The 18,427-nt window shown below is 34.2% G+C and overlaps 1 protein-coding gene across 1 annotated transcript; it reads left to right on the plus strand.

Moving 5' to 3' along the window:
• Positions 1-6,805: 6,805 nt before the first annotated feature.
• Positions 6,806-17,212, plus strand: LOC135198402 (cuticle protein 18.6-like). The gene is made up of 4 exons (XM_064225940.1): positions 6,806-7,139; positions 12,642-12,863; positions 13,524-13,700; positions 15,786-17,212. Exons 1-4 carry the CDS (start codon positions 7,128-7,130, stop codon positions 16,383-16,385), a joined length of 1,011 nt encoding a protein of 336 aa, XP_064082010.1. The 5' UTR covers positions 6,806-7,127; the 3' UTR covers positions 16,386-17,212.
• The last annotated feature ends 1,215 nt before the right edge of the window (positions 17,213-18,427 follow it).

Below are 18,427 nucleotides of genomic sequence, written 5' to 3' on the forward strand. Positions count from 1 at the left end.
TTTTCTTCCTTTACAAGATTTTATTCCTAAAATTTTAATTCTTTAGATGATTTTATTCCTTTCAGTTTCTCCTTCGCAAGATTTTGTTCATAAAAATGTCAAGTCCTCAAATGATTCAATTCCTTTAAATTTTCTCCATTTAAAAGATTTTACTCCTCTAAATTTTCTTCATCTAGATTCTATTCCTTCAAATTTTCTTCCATTAGAAAATTTTATTCCTTTAAATTTTCTTCCTTTACAAGATTTTGTTCATTTCAATATTTTCTTCATTTACAAGAATTTATTCCTTTCAGTTTTCTTCATTTACAAGATTTTATTAATTAATGTTTTCTTCCTTTACAAGATTTTATTCCTTTCAATTTTCCTCCTTTAAAAGATTTAATTCATTCAAATTTTCTCCTTTAGAAGATTTTATTCCTTTCAATTTTCCTCCTTGTAAAAGATTTTATTGCTTTCAATTCTCTTCATTTTCAAGATTTTATTAATTAAAATTTTCTTCCTTTAGAAGATTTTATTCCTTCAAATTTTCTTCATTTAGATTTTATTCCTTCAAATTTTTTTTCATTTAAAATGAGTTCCTCTCAATTTTCTTCATTTACAAGATTTTATTCCTGTCAATTTACTTCATTTACAAGATTTTATTCCTTTCAATTTTCCTCCTTATAGAAGATTTTATTCCTTAAAATTTTCTTCATTTACATTTAGTTCTTTTCCATTTTCTTCCCTTAAAAGATTTAATTCATTCAAATTTTCCTCCGTATAGAAGATTTTACTCTAAATTTTCTTCCCTTAACAGATTTTATTCCTTTAAATTTTCTTCGCTTAAAAGGTTTTATTCCTTTAAGTGGAAATCCTTTAAGTGGGCCAAGAGAGAGAGAGATAAAACTCCAGAAAATAATCGCTGACCCACAAAATTGATTTCCCCCCAAAAATGTGGATTCACTTTCGTCCTCCCCGGGAGGATGAGAGGAACGGTAACAATAATTAAGTAAAAATGGATGGGGAGACTGAATATGAGTTATATTCTTATTACAAGGAAACTGCATTTTTCGAAAGACGAAAGGTAATCTCAGGCTAAGGTCATGCACCGACATGCATGCATATATGCATATATCAATATATGTATATATATATATATATATATATATATATATATATATATACCTTCTCTGTTTATATATGTATGTGTAATACATATATGTATGCATATACATATACAACTGGCATCCGTAACAAACTATACCAACACCGCAATATTGATTTTCTCTTACGTTTTTCCGTTTTCAATATCTTTATGTTTCGTCTGCTAAAAAATATAAATAAATAAATAAAAAGACGACAAAACAAGCACACGGGAAATCCTGTCGAAAGGTTTAGAATAAGTAAATAAAAAGATACAAAAAAAAAAAAAAATCTAGCAAAGACCAGAGGAAGCGCAATTGGTTGAACGGATGGAATATAAAACATATACTATATACAAGGTATATAATGTTCCCTTTTTCACTATGCTTCTTTATTACATGTTTACATATACATACATACATCCATTCATATTGTATATGTGTATATATATATATATATATATATATATATATATATATATATATATATATATATATATATCACACTCTCTTGCAACTAAATTGCAGTAGTCAACCGTCCATATCTAACAACGCCAAATGTCTCCCCATTGCAAGGCTCTATTTTATCATTCGCGAATAAATTCATCAGCATCAAACTTTCTCTTTTTTTTTTTTATTTCCGCCCTCTCATTATCTCAAACAACAAAGTACATAAGGGATCATCACAATTTTCAAATCTCTTAAGAGGTATTTCATATACTACGTACACAAACAATTATACAACTTGTGCTAAACGTGGTAAGTGTTCACTTCATTGCCAAGTAGGAATAATTGACACCATTTATTACATATGGAATAATAATAATAATAATAATAATAATAATAATAATAATAATAATAATAATACTTCGATAATCTGTTCGTTTGCAAGGTAGTATTATCATTTTAATAATTCAACGGAGATGATAATTTTCCTCAGGTGTGTGTGAGTGTGTGTTTGTATGTACACACACACAAGCACAAAAATATTAAGCCACGAATATCGTTTAATATCTAATTCGCTGATCTAATTCGCTACACGTTAGGAATATCGTACAACGATAGCCATCCGTCGATTTTGTGATGACCTTTGACCTTTGAGAAGAGGAGAATGACCCTGCCTTACCTATCTCGAATATCTCGGAACAAGGACCATATTGCTCAGCCAAAAAATAAGAAAATAAATAAATAAAATTCAATATATTAATAAACTGAGCAAGTAAATATTCATTCCCCATATCTTAACGACCTCTGTACAATTTCACTTACTATACTGTAACTCTTATATCACCTTAAAATAACATTCCTTTATGCGACATTCCTGTAAGTAACCCACTTTCACACTACGCTGTAGTATGTGTTGACCTTCAATGGCAAATGCATTGCTCCCAACAATCATCATTTCTTTAATAAACACAAAAAATATCGCTAAGGTCCCCCGTTGCAATCAAGCTCTCTTTACATATGGATGGTCATGTCATGTACGTGGGATTGTGTGTGTGTGTGTGCTTCTACGCGCACGAAATTGACTTGACGTACTCACATGCCGTCTACAAGCACGCAAGCATGCGAGCTCATGCACGTACACAAGCACGCATGCATTATAGATATTATATATATATATATATATATATATATATATATATATATACATATATACATATATATATTCATATATATTATAACATTAATATATATATATATATATATATATATGTATATATATAGATAGATATATATGTATGTATATATATATATATATATATATATACTATATATATATATACATATATATCTATCTATATATATATATATATATATAATATATATATAAATATGTATATATATACATATACACACACACACACACACATATATATATATATATATATATATATATATATATATATATATAATGTATGTAAGCGTGCGTGCGTGTGTATTTCCTCATTTATGTTTGTACGTAACAATATGCATTAGGTGATGAAACCACTTCTGAAAGGTAAGCATCACAGTAAATGAAAAGTTAAATTTATAAAGTATTCGTGTAAAGGGAGGGGGAAGGCGTGGTTTGGTTTGCTAGGTAGGTTGATAAAGCTACTGGAAGTTATTCATTATCACCAATATCACTATCATTAACCCGTACTGCAAGCCACTAATTATATTCCTTTAAAATATGTGAAAAAGCGGAGGATTAAAAAAAAGAAAAGTAAAATGTGCAATCGAGCTGTACAGCGTATAATAGTGTATAAAACTCTCTCAGCCACGGCCCATGAAACTCTCAGCCACGGCCAATGAAACTTTCAGCCATGGCCCGGTGGTGTACTGTGTTGTTAGCACCTATACTGGTGCCAGACGCACGAACATGGCTACTTTTAACCTCAAATGAAATAAATAAACTGCTGAGGCCAGAGGGATGCAATATGGTTGTTTGATGATTGGAGGGTAGATGACCAACAAACCAATTTGCAGCCCTCTACCCTCAGTCGTTTTCAAGATCTGAGAGCGGACAGAAAAAGTGCGGACGGACAGACAAAGACATCTCAAAAGTTTTCTTTTGCAAAAAAAGTAATAACCATACAAAAACACACGAAAGCAATCAGCTTCCAAACCAAAAGTGTAGATAACAAAACCGACTGTATATATTTGTTTGCATGGTGTTTTTACGTTGCATGGAACCAGTGATTATTCAGGAATGCGACCAACGGCTTTTGCGTGACTTCCGAACCACAACGAGAGTGAACTTCCATCACCAGACATACACCTCTCTCACCCCTCAGTTGAATGCCCGAGAATCGAATTCACAGCCACCGAGGTGGCACGCCAGCACCATACCTTCCACACCACTGAGGCGCTGCTATATATATATATATATATATATATATATATATATATATATATATATATATATATATTTATATATATGAATAACTTGATCACGAAGTATATAAAACGTGATGCTATGTATAAATAAAGGTTTTTTTGCCACGAAGGAAAAAATGAAAAAAACGAGTTATCCGAGTACTTTCGTCCTATTCGGCTAACTCGTTTTTTCATTTTTTTTCCTTCGTGGCAAAGAAAAACCTTTATATATATATATATATATATATATATATATATATATATAAAAGACAAATTAAATACAAAAATTCCGAATTGCTGTTAAGTAATATGAAGAGGCGTTCTTTCTCCCGTTCCGGGATGAGAGAGTGACAACGACCACACCAAGAAAAAAAATATATATTTTCCTAAAAATACTTGGGGGGGCCAACGGAGCGTGGATAAGTTCCGTTACTTACGAGATCGCTCTGCGTCATTAAGTCGCAAAAGTAGCGACACCACGATAAGGTGTTAAATAATTTTCGACAGTACAGGAATTTATAAACACATTTTCCCTTTCAATGTTGCTATGTTATTTTTTTTGTTTTGTTATTCCAGGGTTTGGCCTCGGCTTACTTTATCAAAGATAACATTAATCTTGCGATAGTACTTATTCTCCGTTCATAACCTTATGTCTGATTAATTCATTGACAGCACACTTCATTGAACGTAGAGATGTATAATTCAATGTCATCCTGGTTTTAATCTTTCTTTACCTGTATGTTGCACACATGCACACGTATTACAAACACACATATATATACATATATGTATATATACATTAAGAATATTCCCTTATATATTATGTATGTGCATTTATATTTTAGTTTGTATATACACATAATACACACAAAAATATAAATGCATATATATATACTATATATATACATAATATCATATATATATATATATATATATATATATATATATATATATATATATATGTGTGTGGTTTTTTGTGTGTGTGTGTGTGTGTGTGTGTGCATAATGTATACGGGAATATTCTTAATGTTTCACCTGCTTCTGCAACATTTTCCCAACGAGTATGACCAGTCATTTCCTGATATTTCCAAAAATATCCAACGAATTTGGAAAAATCTCTTATACCCTCTGCCTGCTTTCTTTACTACTTCCGTTTATTCTCTTGACGTTTCGCCTGCTCCTGCAACATTTCGCCATCGATAATGATCAATAATTTCCGAAATTTCCAATAGTATTCAAAGGCCGTTCGCAAATATCTTACACCTTATCAATAACCTCTTTATTCTCTCCATCTCAGAACTAACACGGCATTTTACCATTCACAGAGAACACACAAGTATAAGCACAAATGGAGTCGTATAGTTTTATAAATATATATATATGTATATATATATATATATATATATAATAAATATAACTATATATAATATACACACATATGTATATATATATATATATATATATATATATATACACACACACACGATAGAGAGATAGAATGATATTTGTGATTTGTAAGTATATGAAAAAACCTACAAACCTCCCGATTACTCTGTACATGGGCAAAATCCCTTTATTGGTTCCTGTGCTTTTATAAATACTGTGTGTGTGTGTGTGAGAGAGAGAGAGAGAGAGAGAGAGAGAGAGAGAGAGAGAGAGACGAAAAATAAATTTAATAATAATTCTACGGTTAATCCTGTAAACAGATCAACGCTAATATTCAAACGCTTACAACCAAGCTGCACTCCTCAATTATACGCTCACTGGCTCGCGAAAAGATCCAGAAAACTTCCCTCGCCATCAAGCAATTAAGACCTCCGACATAATTACGGGTGATGAAAAGTCATATTTAACATCTTCACAGCCCCTCTTCTTCTTCTTTCAAGTTAAGTACACGAGCGTATAAGCACGCAGTTTTTTTTTTTTTTTTTTTTTTGTTTTTTTTTTTTTTTTTTTTTGCGCGCGCTCTTCACAGCTATTGCGAGAATGTGATGGAAGCCTCTTTTCACATTTTCGGGTGTGTGTGTGTTTGTTTTATGGAAGTTGCAGGTGTTGAAAAATCTACCAGTACCTGGGGATTATTTGTAACCGTAATTGTTCGTATTATTATTATTACTATTATTATTCTTATTATTATTATTTACTCTTCTTCTTCTCAGTTTTGCGGATTTACAAATTATAGTGCAATATTGAGTAATACAACTTTATACGACTCAATAAGCGAATAAGCAATTGCTCAGCTACTAGGTATCTAAATATATATATATATATATATATATATATAGTATATATATATATATATATGTATATATATATATATATATATCTATATATATATATATATTATATATATATATATATATATATTATATATATAGATAGATACGTAGCATCCAGCGCAGGATCTTGCCAAAGTTTTCCCTTTTCACGCAAGGTTCCAGCCACAAGCCCTATTATTGCACCAATCTCGAATAACGGCGACACATCTTCGCCAATGTCAACAAGCCAATAAAAAACCGAAATTAAGAATAAAAAGAAAAAAAAGCAAACTTATGAGAGGCTGATTTGCATCTTTCTCCACGGTCCGTATAATCAGCTCTCCGGCCACCTTGACGATATTGTGAAAAGGAAAAAAAATGAGAAGAAAATACGGGAGGAGAAGCAGCCACCCAATCACAGCGTATAGAAAACGGCTTCAGGAGGATGGGTGGGGGGAGTCCCTAGTAGCTCCCACCTCATGTGCATGACAGGAATGTAACCTTGTCGCAGGTTTTTATTTCCCACCTTTATATATCTGGTCATTGCTTTACAGAGTCCTCAGTTGCTCAAACGCCACCCGGGGGTGAGAAAGATCTCGGCGACCTCTGTCTCTCTCTCTCTCTCACACACACATCGGCTCTCGTGGGATCTCTCACACACACAATCTCTGCAAGACTCGATGTCGCAAGAAGAATAAGGGGGAATCTCTCTTAGTCTCATCTTGAAGAAGAAGAAGAAGAAGGAGGACGCCATTTGATCAGCCAAGTCATTCCTCCCGGCACACGACACTGCTTTGCTGTTGCTGCTAATTTAGCCGAAGAGCGCTCTCGTTCTCTGCAAAGCGGGGGAGGAATTCACACGCACGGCGCTCAATCAATCATCACCATGTACCTCAGGGTAGGTATCCATTATCGTTTTAAAGGAGGGTATTATACTGTAGCCAAGACGTTTCGTATTGGCCCTATGTACACCGTCCTCATCGGATTGGTGGCAAAAGACTTAAATGATTCTTCTATTTCTTGTTAATTTCAGTAAAGCCTCTAGCGGAAATAACAATTCAATTTCACAATGAAATAATTAAGCGCGTAAAATTTCAAGTCATAAAACTCTTTGCTCTCAAATCTTCTCAAACTTAGTCACTGCATTCAAATAGACAATATCGCTTTCTTCCCTGTACTGTTCATTTAATCTTTCACTGAAGGAGTTGAAAACAGCAAAGATAATTTCTCGAATATTACATTGATATGATAGGAGATGTTTCCTCTTTACATCATGATAATTAACTGCAAATTTGGTAATAAGTCAATGGATAAATGTCTGGATACAGTTAAACGCAAGGATGGATACTTGACTAAACTTGAATGTGTGTGTGTGTGTGTGTGTCTGAGAGAGAGAGAGAGAGAGAGAGAGAGAGAGAGAGAGAGAGAGTTAGGAATATAGACTGCATTGGCATCATCTGCTATTACTGGCAGTCAGCTATTACTGTAGCTATATAAGTCTTTTGAATGAGTCACTCCTTTCCATTAAGCGAACTATTTATCTATCTACCTTTATGTATGTATATATATATATAATATATATATATATATATATATAATATATATATATATATATATATATATATATATATATATATATTTATATATATCTATATATCTATATATCTATATATCTATATATATATCTATATATATATATATATATATATATATATATATATATATATATTTAATTATATATAAATATATATAATATATATACACATGACTGCTTTCCCGTATAAAAGGGGCGTGGCGCCCTACCTAAAATATTGCCCAGTTTATGTAATTTTCAGTCCGCAACTCCAGTAATCTCTTCACATATAAATGTTGAGCCGGCGTAATCACAGAGCGTAAAGTTTTCTAAGATCACCCCTAAACAGACTAGAGATTACGCAAGCGTCATTAGCTCGTGCTGAATTTCGCATGATTTCTCACGTATTTCAAATTAAGAGATGTGGTATATTTATATGGTAATACATTGGCTGTCAAAATGCACGCGAGTCGGTTTGCATGCAATGCTAGTGCATATGGTGCGTACATATATATATATATATATATATATATATATATATATATATATATATATATATATATATATATATATGTGTGTGTGTGTGTGTGTGTGTGTGTGTGTTTATAAATATATACATATATATGCATATTATAAAAAACACACATGTATATGTATATATAATGTATATATACATATAGATTGATAGACACACGTGTGTATGTGTTTTACATATGAACCAAGTCTGGAAGTGTAAGTAAGATATGGCGCAAGCCGTGAGCCGGGCACTGAGAGGGAAGACGTACTGTTGGTGAGCCTTTTATGATGATTTCTGCATGTAAAGGTTAAGCATTGTAGTGAGGAGATGACTAGCAAGTATAGTATATGTTTGAGTATTTTTAAGTTAAATTTTTTCTGCAATGTTTTAGTTATTATTACATATAATTTCAAATGTCTAATTATGAAAAAAAAACAGTAATCAGCATTACCTACTCAAATATACGTTAATTTATCTAGGCTATTTTTACATTGACGAATTATGACATTGTCCGTCAATCGTAGGTTGTCTATATAGGAGCCCCGCCCCCCTCCCCCCCAAAACAAAACAATATAAACAAAAAATAAAATAGTATCAAAATGTGAATATCTTTCTTTTCTTGCAAGACGTTAAAAAATAGAAAAAATAAAGTGCTAAGGTTGCCTATATAGGATCTCCTTCCTGCCCCTTTTCCCTAACAAAACAATATAAATCATTTAAAGAAAAACCAAGAGGTGAAGATCTTTTCTCTTTCTACACGTCAAAACAATAAACAAATAAACAAACAAATAAATAAAACACGTGAGAAGGAAGACGTTATACAAAATGAGTTCGATAAGAAATGACGGAAAAGATGGAAAAGATTATTTTTCTCTCGGATAAGTTTCTACGGCGCGTTGAAGTTTCTCCGGGACACCCTAATTTGAGGAAATACTTTACAGACGAGATAATAGGTTATGTGTTGGAATGGAAGGGCCTTCGTATCCAGGAATAGGGAGAATATGTACAAGAAACTGGAATAACGAGGTGTGGGTGCGTGTATAGAAGGAGGGGGTGGGGGGAGGTGTCAATGAATAGACGTCCAGCGTAGATATACGAAGGGGAATTTTTCATTCTCTTCAGGAACAACCGTTTAATAAGGATAAATAAAATAAAATAAATTTTAGTTAAAAATAAGCGCACTATAAATCTTTAATTCGAGCAAACGATGCTCTTAAACCAGTCAACATTTAATCTTCCGGGGAACACCTGACACTACAAAGATAAGAAAAGACACTGTCCTCAGGTGATCTCAAGAGATGATTGTCAAATTCTGATTCTTATCCGGTATAATGCAAGATATAATGAAGATGCAATTTGCAAGAATACTGAAAAAAAAAAAATTGGCCACTGCGGTGTCTTTCCCTTGAAGAATCTAAATGATCGCAACAGCTTGTTGATTATCCTCACAGTACATATGTCCATCAGCATATATATATATATATATATATATATATATATATATATATATATATATATATATATATATATATATATTTATATTATTATATATATATATATATATATATATATATATATATATATATATATATATATATATATATATATATATATATATATATAATAGAAATACATAGTATATATATATATATATATATATAAATTATATAATATGTATATATATATAAAATACATATATATATATATATATATATATATATATATAAACTAATATATATATATATATATATATATATATATGTTGAAATAATTCATGCGCATATACTAAAAAAATTAATAAATAAAAAAAACGCATTTCGCATGCGCAAAGCAATACAAAAATAGAAATGACAACACCCGTGTGCATGCACACCCAGTGAAAAAAAAAAATAATAAAAAAGTCAGTGACATGCAGTGACAATGCGAGGCCAGCTGGAACCCTGTATTTCGACAGGTCAACACAACAAACGAGCGGGACCGAGAACCGTAACAGAAATCCGTCAATGGAACCACCGCCGAGTGTCGGTGGCGTCCTACGAGCGATCAAAAGTGCCGAAAATAGCCGCGTGAGGTAACCCTCCCAAATGCAGGGGCGGTCGTCGCCGTAACGCACGCTAAGTGCATGCGCATGCGAGATGCATATGCAGGTATGCACGTATGAGCCAAGTTGCGTAGTGTACCGGTACGGTTCGCGTTGTCGGTAATGCCCCAAGTTTGACGATTTGTTTACTTTTGTTATAAAGGATTTTGTTTTCATATATATATAATATATATATATATATATATATATATATATGATATAGATATAATGTATATATATATATATATATATATATATATCATATACTATATATATATATATATATATTATATATACTATATATACATATTATATGTATATATATATATATATATATATATATATATTGATATATATATATATATATATATATATATATATATATATGTGTGTGTGTGTGTGTGTGTGTGTGTGTGTGTGTGTGTGTGTGTGTGTGTGTTTGTAGGAAGAAATGAAACAATCAACATAATATTAAGACCCTCCAAACAAAGAATGACTCCTCATAACATTACCATTACAAGTAAAAACATCAACTATCATCGAAGACGAAGGAGAGAGAAACCGTTTCCAAAAAAGATAACAGAGACATCAGAAATCAACTGACACAACTTACAGTTAACAACAGTTTAATTATCGTGCCTTGGCAACTGGCGGGTCAACAGCGTGTCCGATTTCTTACCGATAGGTTGCCAAACCAAGACACTGAAATCTCCAGACTCAACTATTTTCATGTTTAAGATACGAAGAGCTTCATTTCTCTTAATATACTGCTCTCTTAATTTTTTTTTTTTATTTACAAATAAATCTTTGCTGATAATTGATTCCAAACACTAAGCTACTCCCTTCCTTTCAATTGTCTTCAATTTCTCAAAACAATAACGAAACTTTCAAGGACATTATACGATTATATCCGGTGACAAGAATCGCCATTCCTTCCAGTACCGTTATAAATTTTTCATTTACTGACTGCATAAATTATACATTCTTTCTTCCAAATTTACTCACATTTTTTTTTTACATTATCATCAGACCATCATCAGTCCGAGCAAATACAGATTGCTCGTGGTTCCTCCAGTTTCAGACCTCTCTATTATTATTATTATTATTATTATTATTATTATTATTATTATTATTATTATTATTATTATTATTGCTTCTGTATGGGGTACCTTGGTTAGTAAAGGTTTCTGCTAACAGTAAGGGCTGGATTATTATTATTATTATTATTATTATTATTATTATTATTATTATTATTATTATAGCTTCCAAATAAATATTATGATGTTCATTAGGAAGACGCAAGACGAGGTCAAAGGAATTACATAAATAAGAGACCTTGCCTGTCTGCACAAATACAATACACATACACACAGTATACAGCTTTTGGTTATTTATGAGATATAAAAAGGGGGAGGGAAGGTCACTGTCCAACCTTCCGTCTCGTGACTCGAAAATATGTCATCACACTTATCTTGACCTTAGAGAGTCTTATGTAGTCGTATAGAGTCTCCCAAGTGGACATAATGAGACGTTTGGAGCTGGACTCCACTGATCCACGAAGACATGAAACTCGGACCGACGTAACTATCAATACTTCAAGGCTGCGAAGCAGACGATCATGACGAAGATTTCCCCGCTTTCCATTTTCTCATTAATGATACGATGATATGCAACTCTGTTCAGCCATGTCTGAGAGAGAGAGAGAGAGAGAGAGAGAGAGAGAGAGAGAGAGAGAGAGAGAGAGAGAGAGAGAGAGCAGTCAACACAAACTCTTGCATACATACATGTCTAGAAAGAGAGAGAGAGAGAGAGAGAGAGAGAGAGAGAGAGAGAGAGAGAGAGAGAACAGTCAACACAAACCCTTGCATACATACATGTCCAGAAGAGAGAGAGAGAGAGAGAGAGAGAGAGAGAGAGAGAGAGAGAGCTTTTCGAGCGTGAACGGTCGACACAAACTCTTGCATACATGCATGTCCAGAAGAGAGAGAGAGAGAGAGAGAAGAGAGAGAGAGAGAGAGAGAGAGAGAGAGAGTGAAGAGTCAATACAAGCTCTTGCATACTTACATGTCCAGAAGAGGGAGAGAGAGAGAGAGAGAGAGAGAGAGAGAGAGAGAGAGAGAGACTACACTGCTCACGAAAACCTTATAACCCTATCTACCCAACATACATATAAGCATGGCGAGTAGGTGAAATGAATCTGCCTTAATGAAACCGACATTCTCCTCAACAGGTGGCGTTAGCGGCACTGGCCCTAGTGGCCCGCGCCTCGGCGAAGGCGGTGGCGGAACCGACGGCCGAGGCTGAAGCGGTGGCAGATCCTACGGCTGAAGCCGAGGCGGAGGCGGTGGCGGAGGCAGCCGATATTGCATACGGTCCTCCCATTCATCATGCCCCTGTCCATGCCATAGTGCCAGCTGTGCCCACCGTCGTTGCACAGCCCGTTGTTGTTCATGTAAGTAATGGATGAACTAGGGGCGGGGCAGAGCGGAGTGGGGAGAGGGGCGGGGTCGGGGGCGGGGGAGGGGGGAGAGGAAAGGAGGAGGATGCGCTCTCTCCAAATCAATCTCGCTCGCTCTCAAATTTTCTTTGATGTATTGACTGTCCAACTTCAAATATTTGTTTTCAAGTTGAGAGGGGAGGAGGAGGAGGGGGAGGTGAAGTTGGCACTTCGGGAAGAGTCTGAATAACATTTCTGACGTTGAATGATTGGCAGAGTTATAAAGACATGATTCGAATGCCACAGTATATATATGCATATGTATACTATATGTATATGTGAACATACTATGTATACGCCAATACATATACTGTAAATGTATGTATGTATATATATACATACATACTACATACATACATACATATATATATATATATATATATATATATATATATATATATATATATATATATATATATATATATATATATATCTCTCCAAGCACCATATAATTCACCACTTGTACTTGATATTGTCAGATAAATGATAAAAGAAACCTAAAATTAATTTTTAAAAAAAACTGAAATTGAAATGAAGTATTTCAAACAACCGTACCTACAGTAAGAAAAAAAAAAACAGACACACACACTACTAAAACGTTATTTTCCATCGCAGGCGAAACTGCCTTACGAATTCGGATACGGCGTGTCCGATGCTTACACCGGCACCGACTACAGCCGCTCGGAAACTTCCGACGGGAACGTCGTCAAGGGGTCCTACCACGTCCTTCTGCCTGACGGACGCAAGCAGATCGTCACTTACACCGCCGACGACTACGGATTCCACGCAAAGGTTAGAACACGCAGAAAAAAAATACACCCTGACAATTCCATGCAAAGATTAGAATACACAGAAAAAAATAAGTAGTACACCCAGAGTTCATTATAAAGGTTAGAAAACAGTAAATAATATATACACCCTCAATTCCATACAAAGGTTAGAATACACAGAAAAAATAAATACACCCTGAATTCCATACAAAGGTTAGAATACACACGAAAAAAATAAACACCCTCAATTCCATACAAAAGTTAAAAACAACAGTAAAAAATAAATACACCCTGAATTCAAAGCAAAGGTTAGAATACACAGAAAAAAGTACACCCTGAATTCCATACAAAGGTTAGAATAAACAGGAAAAAATAAACACCCTTAATTCCATACAAAGGTTAGAATACACAGAAAAAATAAATACACCCTGAATTCTATACAAAGGTTAGAATACACCGGAAAAAATAAATAAGCTTTCCCCTTCTCCTCTGTGCTTGTATAGAAACATACATTCCATTTTTTCTTCTGTAACTTCTTTGGAATGGGCACCATAGTCTTTGAAAGGTAGAATTTCAAGTCAAAGGCCTCCGTTGGCTTGCTCAATGTGAACAGGGGTTTACCTTCTGAATAATAAAATAATAATAATAATAATAATAATAATAATAATAATAATAATAATAATAATAATAATAATAATAATTTCTTAAGAGTTCAGATAACTCGATTGAATCATGATTATGTCTTTGAGTGGAATTTGCATATCAGATCATATTGTATACATAATATTTACTTAATCGAACATTTCCTTCACAAGACAAACTTTTAATAATTATTATTATTCTCATTATTATTACTATTAACACATACAGCCATCTTAAAAATCATACAATAACTTTTATGTACAGATCAAATAGCAGAAGAAAACAGTTAAATATGGACAAACGAGGGATCTACTGAACAGCCTTTTGATTGAACTACAGTTCCCGATGACATTCGCAAAATTCATAAATTATTCTGTAGAAAGATGAAGGTCACTGAATTGCTTAGAAAACTTCGGCAGACTAAAACGCCTAATCATAAAAAAACACAACAAACCGCAAAAATACATAAAATAAAATTGCAAACAGCAAGAGGATACATTAAATTACAGAGGCAATCAACATAACATCTATAAAATGTAACAAATCAATATTGAAATCAAGGGCGATAAATTGAAAAGAATACAGTCATGACCCACATGTACGATGTGCAAAATTAAATAATAAAATTTAATACCTTTGATTCTGAAGAATATTCAATCCAAGGTAACAGACAGAAGGCTTGCTGAAGTTATTCTTAAGAATTTGGCATCATAACTGTAAACCATATCAACCATTAATTTTCTTTAGAAGAAAAAAAAAGCGCTTAAAGTAACAATCAAGAAAACGAAAGTTATAAATTACGATACAAATTAAGCCCTTTACATTCAATTCTGCTACTTCATTTCCCAAATTTCCTTGAAAATGTCAAACAACCTTGTATCCAGCGAAAATCTATTTGAATATCCGTTACGGTGTTATTTTTCCGTCTTCACTTTCGGAATTCTGACTTGGTGCTTGGTAAATCACGTCTAACCTCCATTAGTCATATGCAAGTCATACAGTCACACCTTTCCCCCCTTCTATTACACGACAAGAGCATATCAATCCATTCCATTACATGACGAGAATACATAAATAATTTTCCCAATTACATGGCGAGTCTTGTCAAGATCTTGATATGAGGAAGCCAGATAGATTCACTTTTATTTGCAGGAAAATGACAAACAAATTCCAAAGTAAAACAATAATTATTCATCATTTTTAGAAACGAAGGGCACAGCTCAAAGTGTTCTGTAATCAATTATCAAATCACAGGTAGCTTTCAATTTATAAGGTTCAAATGTATTTATTTAATACACAAGCGACGTCCTCTGCAAACGTGGAACTTTAATTTCCATGCATAAATATACAAATTCATCTTACAAAGAAAACGAAGCGTAGACAAAATAGTTAACAAGACTCATATTTCTATCACATTCTCGTTTTCTATCACATCCTAAATTCCGTCTATCTTCCTTCCCACCAGGTGTCTTACGAAGGGGTGGCCGCCCATGATGTGGCCCACGGACATGCAAGCCATGTAGGACATGCTGGTCATGTAGGACATGTAGGACATGCTGGCCACGCAGTCCACGCTGGCCATGTCGACCACGTTGATCACGTCGATCATGCCGTTCATGTTGGCCATGGGGCCCCAGTCGTCCACGCAGCGCACATCAGCCATGGAGACCACATAGTCCATGGAGGTCACGGCCACGCTGAGCACAGCCACATAACCCATACGGATCATGTGGTCCATGGAGGTCACATTGGTCATGTAGGTCATGTTGGACACGGACACGGTGGGCACATCGTGCACGGAAGTCCAGCCGTGTATGGAGGTCCAATTGGTCACGGCCACATAGGTCATGTTGGCCATGTTGTCCACGGAGGCCCCATCGTGCATGGAGGTCACATTGGCCATGTTGGTCATATCGGTCATGGTGGTCATATCGGTCATGGTGGTCATATCGGTCACGGTGGCCACATTGGGCACGGAGCCCACATCGCACATGGGCACGGTCACATAGGCCACATAGGAGCCATCGCCCATGGCCATGTGGGACACGTATCTCCTTACGCATAGAATAATTCCCCTTGACAAATACCCATTCTCCGAGATCAGCTGATCGCGTGAACAAACATTAACAACTTTAAAGTTAGCTTAATGTATTCGATACTGCTCTTATTACTCCATACTTTTTGTAAATAAAAACCTCTAAGGATATATCTCCTCCTGCCATTTTATCGATCGCCTTACAAATCTGAAGTCACACGATTTGTACATAGAAATTTCGAAAGCCGGTATTTCTCCTAAATCTTCTTATACATTAACTTGGAAGATATCTGAACCAGTACGATTTGTACATAGAGATATTAAGATTGTATTTATCCTAACTCATCTTTTATATTGACTTGCAGAAAATCTAAAGTCATACAATTTGTACATAGAAATTTCAAAGACTGTGGTTCTAAGTCATCTTGTGCGTACCTTGCAAAAAATCTGACCCCATACCAACTATACATATAAAAATTGTACATAAAAAATTCTAAGTATGTATCTCATACCATTTTAAATATTAGCTTCTAAAACTCTCCTCTACAAACCCCTTAGATTGCCATATACCAAGATATTTGCTCTCTGAAGGATCAGTTAAAGATATATAAATACTACTTAAGATTCTCAAGGCTAATAAGATTCCTGTCAAGAGGTGATACTCTTCCCTTACGCATTATACGCATGTTGTCTCAAATACGCTTCGGTGAGCTGTTACTCAATCATCCCTTTCATTTAATATATTTTGTACTATTCTGTTAATATAAACTTGTTAAATATACACATACTAACAGAAATGTATATACACGCATAATGTGTCGAAACGCTACAACGAATAAAAGCTTGCATATCCTAAATTCTGGTTTAGTGTACCTGATGTAAAATCAACTAACAAATATATATACGTATATATATATATATACGTATATATATATATATATATTATATATATATATATATATAACTACATATATAATGCATGTATATATATGTATATAACTATAATATATATCTATATCTATATATATATATTTTTTTTTTTCCAACAAAAAGCCAGCTTCCACCTTAGGGAGGTGAAACCAAGAAATTGAACTCTTCCAGCTTAGGACAACTTTTAGGAGAAGTAACCTGACCTATACCTTTCACTTTTTTTCGTTTTTACTCTAGTTATAACCATCACAATTACTGAATTACCTCGGACCGATTCCGTTGGTTAAGTGAACAAACACACTGAGTATTCATTGGAGCGCTTTTATCTGCCCACCATTGCGTGAGAACAAAACTGATAATGTGTGTGTGTATGAGAGAGAGAGAGAGAGAGAGAGAGAGAGAGAGTTACAAGGATTAGGATGTCTCAAAGACTTGTTAGTCCATCCGAGGAGACATCGTGTGCTCACTTATCTCTAAGAGCAGGGCTTACAATTCCTTTAGTGTTCGATTTTGTTTAGCTTCCTTTTGAGAGAGAGAGAGAGAGAGAGAGAGAGAGAGAGAGAGAGCTATCTACTTCTTACCTAGTTCCTAATCGGCGTTTCTATGGACATGCGAGAGACGATATTACTAAACTATCGATTATAAGAGTATTCATAAATGAAGTTAATAACTAATAAAAGGAAATAAAAGGAAATCAGAAGAACCTAAAGAACGACTTCATCTGCTCATCAACGACAAATCCATTTGTAGATATTTGCACGAATCTCAAAAAAGAAAAAAAAATGATATAATGCTTCCAGGTATCTACAGTGAAATTGGCCAAATTACCAAAAGACGGAGCAGCAGCGGTAGCTTTAGCGCTGCTGCCGCTAGCCTACCGCCGCACCGTTCTCAAATTTGGCAGTAATTGGCCAAATCATCATTTGATTTCGCTCTGCTGGTGGGGTGGGTATGGGTGTGTGGGGGTGGGTGAGGAAGGGAGAGGGGGTGGGGAGGGGAGACGATAAGAGGATGTGTCGATCAATAGAAGAATGCTACTAAATATCCGAAAACAGACGAATGACAGTTAATCATCTCTCTCTCTCTCTATCTCTCTCTCGAGGAGAGGAGTGCGATGCAGTTCAAGAGGAGAATGAACAAGA

The sequence above is a fragment of the Macrobrachium nipponense genome, chromosome 22, assembly GCF_015104395.2.
Source record: "Macrobrachium nipponense isolate FS-2020 chromosome 22, ASM1510439v2, whole genome shotgun sequence".
In the NCBI taxonomy this organism is placed as follows: domain Eukaryota; kingdom Metazoa; phylum Arthropoda; class Malacostraca; order Decapoda; family Palaemonidae; genus Macrobrachium; species Macrobrachium nipponense.

Bases quoted from the DNA above. Each gene is read 5' to 3' on its own strand.
- LOC135198402 (XM_064225940.1), top strand. The intron at 12,864-13,523 runs GTAAGTAATGGA...TTTCCATCGCAG, and splicing joins CACAGCCCGTTGTTGTTCAT to GCGAAACTGCCTTACGAATT. The intron at 13,701-15,785 runs GTTAGAACACGC...CCTTCCCACCAG, and splicing joins ACTACGGATTCCACGCAAAG to GTGTCTTACGAAGGGGTGGC.